General features: G+C 46.6%; 1 protein-coding gene across 4 annotated transcripts in view; it reads left to right on the top strand.

The window, feature by feature from the left end:
* The first annotated feature begins 3,415 nt into the window (after window positions 1–3,415).
* The window catches only part of GBF1 (golgi brefeldin A resistant guanine nucleotide exchange factor 1), a 126,971-nt gene continuing 121,636 nt past the window's right edge, over window positions 3,416–8,750 (top strand). For all 4 annotated transcript variants that reach the window (XM_066619154.1, XM_066619153.1, XM_066619152.1 and 1 more), the window contains exons 1-2: window positions 3,416–3,572; window positions 7,954–8,059. In XM_066619154.1, the coding sequence (XP_066475251.1) occupies window positions 3,502–3,572; window positions 7,954–8,059 (177 nt within the window). In that variant the 5' untranslated portion in view covers window positions 3,416–3,501. The remainder of the gene's footprint in view (window positions 3,573–7,953; window positions 8,060–8,750) is intronic.

Raw genomic sequence — 8,750 nt, 5'->3', positions numbered from 1 at the left:
AGAACTTGCACTGTGATAGTTAACAGTGTGATAGTGCCTATACTTTACTGCTGAAGTAAAATGTATTGTTCTACCAGAAATATTTGTGAAGAGAGGGTATTTTGCCTACCTGACTCTCACACTGCTATTCTCTGTTGGGGGAGATTGATGGGTATTCTTATTAGTGTTTGAGAGACCCGATGTGACACAGTGATAACAATTCAGATTTGGGGGACATATTTTATTAGGAGAGCTGTTCTTCCATAGAGATTTTTTTTTCCTACTCACTCCTATGCTGTGAAGTACTGAACTACCCATCTTGAACTTTACACATTGAAATAGCCATGTTGGATATTGGTAGATTTGTGACTCTCTGTTGAATCATGCATTATTTTTTAAAAGGCCAAGATCAAAACTGTTCCTGAAGGTTTCAGGGAGTTTCCCCTATTTGCCAATATATCTGTCATAGGTATATATGTATATCAGCATTCAAATGGGGTCATGCCAGGACTTCAGCAAAACCTAAAGCTCTGGATGCCAGAAGCACTATAGCACTGTATCCACAAGCTAATACCATCTAATGTTTAACAGCCCAATCCTATCCCCAGCAGCTCTGGTGGGCATAGTGATGCCAAAATGGCTACCACTGCATCCAGCTGCACCATCAGGGCTGCCTGAAGCCTCTTGGAGCTCAGTGCCAGCATTGAGACCCCATAGGATTGGGCTCTAACAGCCTTGTCCTGAGCTGCCTGGTTTGCAGGGCAGCTGCAGCACCGAAAAAGCTGCCGCAGCATCCTAAACACATTGGGAAGCTGCTGGTGGCTCCTTGGAGGAAGGGGACATTTATTCATAAGGAAAGTAGCTCTGCAGTGGGGCTACTCAGGCACAGAGTAAAGGAATCCTGTGTTGGGTCAGAAGGCCTGATGCGGGGCTCTGGAACCTGCGGAGCTGAGCACCACCAGTCCCACTCCCTCCTGTCTCACCCCTGCCTTGGAACACCTCTCCCTGCCTCGACTTATGTCTCTGCTGCCTGGCACTTCGCACTGAGCACTGGGTGGCATTTCATTGGCTGCCGACAGGTGCCGGCTCAGTGAGGGCACCAGCTCAGTGAGGGCTTGTGTCAAGTTTGCTCCGGCACTGGGCAAGCACTAACTTCCACGTGTGCACCTTATGGTACATTTATGATTGGGCCCTCAGTCACCAGAATTTAAGATATTCATGCTCTAACTATGTTTTTGCACTATACGAATAAGCTAACTTTGGAAATGTGCAGGTGGGTTTCTTAACAAAGGTCTTGATGCCAGAAACACTGCTGCACACACTTATTGACTCTCAGGGATTCTTTAATGTTGCAATAAACTGAAATTACATAATATTTAACAGGGTAATTCTAGGCGTGTCTACTCAGAAGTAGGTTGCATTGTGTTCAGTTGCACTTACTCCTAGGTAAGCGTGCATGGGATTGCACAGTAAATCAAGTATATCATGTTAACCATTTTGGACTGACAATCAGCCTGAAGAAAACACAGGTCATGGTTCAGGATGTGGACTCACCTCCCTGCATTACAATCTCTGAGCATGAACTGGAGGTTGTCCATGACTTTGTGTACCTTAGCTCAACGATCTCCGACACTCATTCTCTCGATACCGAGCTAAACAAGCGCATCGGTAAAGCAGCTACCACGTTTTCCAGACTCACAAAGAGAGTCTGGTCCAACAAGAAGCTGACGGAACATACCAAGATCCAGGTCTACAGAGCTTGCGTCCTGAGTACACTTCTGTACTGCAGCGAGTCATGGACTCTTCGCTCACAACAGGAGAGGAAACTGAGCGCTTTCCACATGCGCTGCCTCCGACGCATCCTCGGCATCACCTGGCAGGACAAAGTTCCAAACAACACAGTCCTGGAACGTGCTGGAATCCCTAGCATGTATTCACTGCTGAAACAGAGACGCCTGCGTTGGCTTGGTCATGTCGTGAGAATGGATGATGGCCGGATCCCAAAGGATCTCCTCTATGGAGAACTCGTGCAAGGAAAGCGCCCTACAGGTAGACCACAGCTGCGATACAAGGACATCTGCAAGAGGGATCTGAAGGCCTTAGGGATGGACCTCAACAAGTGGGAAACCCTGGCCTCTGAGCGGCCCGCTTGGAGGCAGGCTGTGCAGCATGGCCTTTCCCAGTTTGAAGAGACACTTTGCCAACAGTCTGAGGCTAAGAGGCAAAGAAGGAAGGCCCATAGCCAGGGAGACAGACCAGGGACAGACTGCACTTGCTCCCGGTGTGGAAGGGATTGTCACTCCCGGATTGGCCTTTTCAGCCACACTAGACGCTGTGCCAGAACCACCTTTCAGAGCGCGATACCATAGTCTTTCGAGACTGAAGGTTGCCAATACAAATGTTAACCACAAAATGAAAAAATGTTATCTTTGTTTTGCTGTTAGTGACATATTGGTTCACATATATGAAAATATAGTCTTGGTGCTGCCCACAATACTTGATTTCTTGTCTTTATCATCATCAGTCATCATATGTTCTGTGATCAACATGTTTCATTACATTGCAGTTGCATATTTCTGGGTATGGCATTAGCCCAGTACATACATGGTGGACAACAACTATTTTTAATATGTGGCTATTATGTCAGCTTTGCCAGTGCATGGACTGTTTGTGGGAACTGGAACTATTTCATAATTGATGCTTTCTTATTCATGACTGACCAGGGCAAGAGGAGAAGGACAAATTTGCTTGAAATTGAGGTTGAAATTCTATCCTGGGAGTGAGCCCCATTGGCTATAAGGAGGCTTCCTTCTGAGGAGACCTGCAGAGGACTGCGCTGGAAGGCTGCCATCCTATCCACACTTTCCTGGGAGTGACCCCAGGACTGGGCTCTGAGTCTGAGAGGGAGACCTGAAAGGTGTCCTTGAGTGTCACTGCCATTGTGCCACCGCAGACAAAAGCAGCCAATGACATTTCTCCTTCCACTCCTGCGCTTCATGGCCACCCAGCCTGTGCCCAACAAAGGTGCTGGTGTGTGTCAACACCGCAGGGCTCGGGTGGGCGTGGCTACCCCAGACCTGCTCCTTCCTCTGGGGCTTGTCAATGCCCTTAGCGGGAGCGTCGCCTAGAACTGACAGCCCCCACAATGCATCGCGACCGCTTCTGTGCCGCTCAACCGCGCTTGACTTGCCCTTCCCTGTCATCGTCTGACTACCCGGAGGCGTCTCCTCGCTCACTATTGGCGTTGCCAGTCTCCTGCACCTTCCGGCCATTGGCTCGTCCCTCTCCTTGTGTCCCGCCTCCTGACCAAATAGGCCAATCCGATTGGACAAGGGGACAGCTGTCACTGTGGAGCGCTTTCCGATTGGTTGTGTGGGTGGCTGCTTCCCGACGGTAACCACGCAGCGGGGTAGGCTGTGCCTTGTTTCCACGTCAGTGAGAGGGAGAGGAGCCGGTCTCTGCCGTCCCCAGCGCAGCCTGTCCCGGGGCCGGTGGGCTTGGAGCGAGGCCTGGGTCCCTGGGATGCCGAGAGGCGCTTCGCCGCAGCAGCCGGCCGCAGGCGCCGCCATTTTGGACGCCGGGTGGATGGAGGGGTGAGTGAACGTCGCCTGACCGGGGCTCTGGCCGCTGTTCTGGGCGAATGGGGCCTTCCCTGGCTGTGGAGAGCGAGGGTTGGCCGGGCCTGGGCCAGGGCCTGCCTGGGGGCAGCCACCGGTCCTCAAGGCCGTGGTAGTCCCTGCAAGTTCCCAAGGTGGCCCAGGCCGAAGACCCGCTCAGGCGACACCTGGAGGCACCTCCTTCTCCAGGGACCGCCTCTGGTGTCTCCACCCTGCTGGGACCCACCAAGCAGGGCCCTGGCTTCGTTTGCTGGCAGTGTCGGGAGTTGGCACCTTGGCACGCCTGTGCCGAGCTGCAGCACGGCTTGGCACTCTGCCCCTGCCTCAGTTTCTCCACTGCACTACGTTCAGTACAGCTATTTTCAACCACTCTCATCTCAAGACACACCGACAAGGCTCACCGTCAGGTTTTTGGCATTCGACAAGGCACACTGTGCTGCCAGTGGGGGGCTCACCCCCCCTTGGCCCTGCTAATAAATGCCTTCCCCCAAATTCCTGTGGCACACCCACTCACAGCACACCAGTGTGCCTCGGCACAGTGGTTGGAAGTGGCTTTTCTGCTACCCTTCTTGCAGGGTTATTTGTAGTGAAATGATGGAGACTTGGCATTGGCACGACACAGTATTGAAGAAGGGTGCTTGGCACGCAGAAGGTTCTAGTCCTGTTCCTGTCTACAGGGATCTCTGTGATAGTAGGGGGTGGAAATGACTCTTGTCAGCTGGGTTATTGTCTTGGCACTGGATGAGCACCCTTCTAAGAATGGGAGAGGTCTTGCTTATCCCAGGTTTGTAGCACCTGGGTTAAGCAAGACCCCCATACTGGTGGCATATCAATATAGTAATAGCCTAGTTCCCAGACTGTAGGGAGCTCTGAGGGAACACAGGTTTTCAGCAGAAGCTGAATGTCTAGGAATGTCCAGTGTCCTGTGGCCTGCAATAGAAATTGGGGGGGGGGGGAGGAAATCTGAAGTACAGTACATTCTGATGGTGGGGAGTCTCTTGGATTTCTCAGTATGTGCTGGGTGTGTGTGCAGGAAACCTGACTCATCAGTGGATGCTTGTGAGGCTGGTATGGCCCTCCCTGCCCACCTCTGTGTCTGTTTGACCCAAAATGCCCACTTTTGGGTATTGAAGCAATTGATGGTGTCACCATGTCACTGTCACCTACATCTGGGTTATGTACTTGTGGCAGGTGCCATTGACCCTGGCCACACCTGCAGCTTATCCTGGTGAGTAAGGGGGCCACAGGGGGTGGAGGCCCTGCAACAAAAGGTATCACATCAGGTCACAAGATTGGCACTGTTATCTTAGGTAAATATTATTGATGAATATTGCATAGGAATGAATGTCTGGTGACCTGAATGTATAGGTGAGTGCACTGTGTGACTGAGGGCACAATCCTATCCAACTTTCCAACCCTGATACAGCTGTGCCTATGGGGTGTGTGCTGCATCCTGTGGTGGTGGGTAGTCATGGAGGCCTACTCGAGGTCAGGGAATGTCAAGGTTGTATTGTTGCTGCATTGGCACTGGAAAGTTGGATAGGATTGGGTCCTGAGTCATGTATGGTAGGTGGAAGATTTGGTTGAACAATGTCTGAACTCTAATGGAGAACTCTGAACTCTAAGGGTGGTTTGATACTGAGAGTTGGTCTCTTGCTCTAGAAAAGTCATGGCCAGCCTTTTTGTCAAGCAACACCAACTGCACTTTGTAAAGCAGGAAGACAGAAAAGTGAGCATAGCAGGCAATCACTATTGACGCCTTTACCTGCTAGTGCTTCTTTAAGTTTGGATTGTGTCTCCCCTGTAACTATATCCATAACTACTAGGCAGTTGTTGTTTCTCTGTGGAAGAGAAAAGAAGCAAACAAGGATCATTACTTCACCCTCTTCACATTTTTTTTGGGGGGGGGGTAATAACTTCCCATTGTGTTTGTGCATTTATTGTAAGTTGTTCTGGGGGTCTTGTCAGCTGAAGGATAGGATACAAATACAGGTCCAACCTTGTTATACACTGATTTTTTATACATGGATTTGACTCGACACGAATGGCCGCTGCAAGTAAGAAGGAATGTGTTGATCCCTGGAGAAGGGGAAAAATGCATCCCTTTAAAATCGCAGTTTACAAAACAATTTTCTTACTGTTGTAGAAAGACAGTCATGCAAACTTTCATTCAATTTTTCAACTGAACCAGGCAAAGGAAAAGGTCTTTTGCATTTCTATTTGCTGACTGCCTCTCCACAACAGTAAGAAAAGCTGTTTTTAAACCACAATTGTAAAGGGACGCACTTTTTAATTTTTGTAAACTGCTTTTAACACATTTTATGATATTAGCAGGGAGTTCCAGAATCAAACCCCTAAAGATGTCGAAGCATGACCTTATTCTATTAGGAGTAATGGAGGGGTGAAAAACCTGGAAGTGGTTCTTTAAATCTGTTTTTCCACTTTTTAAAATCCACTAAGGGTTCTGGAATGGAACACCAGTGGATGACCTGTACTTTACAACATTACTGCCATTCTAGTATATGCTACTATACACATGCCTGGTTGTGGTTTTGCCTCTAATGTACAGACTTTGGGAGCAAGAAGTAGTGCACCACAGGATAGTGCACCTCCTTTGCACCCGCTTTTAGTGAAAGTTCCAAGCCTCAGGGAGCGTTGTGCAGGGCTGCGCAGGGCTCCCCGCACCTCCTGCAGCCTGCTGCAGCCCCGCCTTCTTGAAGTCAAAGCACCCTCTCCTTACCATCTTAGCGACGCACCCGCTTAGCGACGCAATCCTGGGGATTGCGCCACTGCCCTAGCCCCTTCCCTCCAAGAACTTACTGAGGGAGTAAAGCTTCCTCAAAGTTTGAGAAACGCTGCTACAGTATCAGTGTATAAGTCTCCAGATTTACGCCAAGAGTTTTTTCTTATGCCTTTCTCTTAAGAAATATGATATAATTGTTTTTTTGCTGGTGTTTGATCCTAGCTCGACTGAAAAAGATGTTTAATATCAATAGATTCAGGAAGTCCTCAATGACTTGAGCATCTGTAGTAAAAGTACATGTGATCATGTACAAACATATTGGTTGCAAATATTGGTGACCATGCTTCAAACAGAGATTTCTTTATTCTTGTATTATTGAATACCTTAGCTGAGATACTGAACTTCCAGCCTTCTTATTAGTAATACTTTACTAGCTGCAGAAATTGTACTTTGTTATAATTTGGCCTGTGGGGAGGTGGACTCCTGATAACTAAGGAATACTTAGTTAAAGTCCTTAAGATTGTTGAGATGGAAAAACTAAAATTTATTTATAGAAGTGTTTGTATGCGTCTGTGTGTATATAACACTACCTCAAAATTGAAAGTATCTTCTGTAACTTAAATAACACTGCCACATAGTGCTTTAAATAACTACTTGCCTGGTAGCCTGTAGCAAGTAATATTTACTTCCAGGAAACCAAACAGGGAAGATTTTGACAGTTAGAAGACAGTTGGTTCTTTGCATTTTTCTTCTTTTTATGCTGTCAAAATATCACAAATTACTAATGTAAGTATATAGTAGGCTTGTGTGTTTGCAGGTTAATAACTTTTTGTAGAATTATTGGCATGGCTGAATTAATGAAATACCCACCAAATGGTGGAACTGTGCCAAAATTTTGGCCATAAAAATGAGGCTGTAGGTGGTTCCTTCTGAACTGGTTTATAATATGTATGTACTCGTATTACAGTTCTTCTCAATATGCTTTGCAACTTAGTGCAATAAGATTGTAAAGCTTTAGGACAAAGATCAATCTTGTTACACTATGTAAAGCACATGCGTATAGATAATGGTATATAGGTAATATAAAAATCTTACCCCATCTTTTTTCTATGATGTTTAGAAACCCTTGTTTCTGTCCTTTGCTTTATCTTCTGCTTCCTTTCTGTCTTTAAGTTGTATTCTGCTATATGGGTGACATGCCCATCGAATGTTACAAAATGCTTATTGAAGTGTGGCCTAGAGAGAGAGGGTTAGCAGAGTTTGCTTTTGTTTTCCCTAAATTTTGGCAGAGATATTCTTGCTTTTCCAAGTTCCTTATTGTCATTCAGTTGTATATCCAGGCCCAATAGCTATGTGAATCATTGTTCATCTCTGTCTACTTGCATTTTTTTTTGCTTCCAACACATTCTTGGTGCCTTCAAGCTAAATCTGATATAAAACTTCTGTGTTTTTTTTTTGTTTCTGAAGAGCTGGATATCCGTACATTTCCTTAAATGTTTCTTCCATAATTCAAAATAAAGATTCTGGAGCATTCTTCTTAATTTATTCCCCCAGACAGGGAATAATTAAAATGCACTTTTTATATGGATACTGATTTAGCTTCTCAATTTTTAGGACCGTCAGGATTGTGGATAAGAACATTTACACCATACAAGGTGAAATCAACACAGTGGTGGGAGCTATAAAGCGTAGTGCAAGATGGAGTACTCATACGCACTTGGTAAGTTCAGGAATTGATGAAGTGAATATTTCTAATAAAATGCATCTTTCTTCCCAAAATCTAGCATGCTAGGGAAATTGAAATAATTGTACTTGTTACTGAGGACAGCCTTGATTTCTGTACATGTCCTGAGAGCCCTTGTCTATGTTTGACTAACAAGTACTTTGTTTAGTCAAAGGGATTTGAAGTATGACATTGGTTGCCAGGATTCTACACTCTCAATTCATCCTCTAGTAGGCTCCTGTCCTCGAATGAGTGAAGCAAACCCCAACTTTCCTTGGAATTGTAGAATTAGTTAGGGATCACCCCCAACTGCAGGATCATCCTGCAGTTGTGGGTGATCCCTGCCTGCTCCCCAGCTCCCAGCCAGATCTCTAAGTGCTCACCAGTTGGGAGGGCAGTTTGACTGCTGTGTTGCCAATGAAGTCTGGGGGCCTCACTGGTGCAGGTCCAAGTCAACAGTCCTGCAACACCCTTTCAAGTGAGGAGCTGGAATGGAGTGTGTTTGTGTGTGGTGGCCCTTCTATTGTTAGGCTGTGATACATTAAACACTTCAACCAAATGATAGGGAGGTGCAGACCTTATTCTTATGGGGGAGCCAGTAGTACTCTTTTTTATTTCTGCTTACCTGAGGCATCTAGAGCAGGGATGTCAAACGTGTTTCATACATAGGGCTGAAGTTAGCATTCAG

Source organism: Tiliqua scincoides, chromosome 3, assembly GCF_035046505.1.
Source record: "Tiliqua scincoides isolate rTilSci1 chromosome 3, rTilSci1.hap2, whole genome shotgun sequence".
Lineage (NCBI taxonomy): Eukaryota > Metazoa > Chordata > Lepidosauria > Squamata > Scincidae > Tiliqua > Tiliqua scincoides.
The sequence above is the reverse complement of the archived record's forward strand: the minus strand, read 5'-3'. Positions and strand labels throughout refer to the sequence as shown.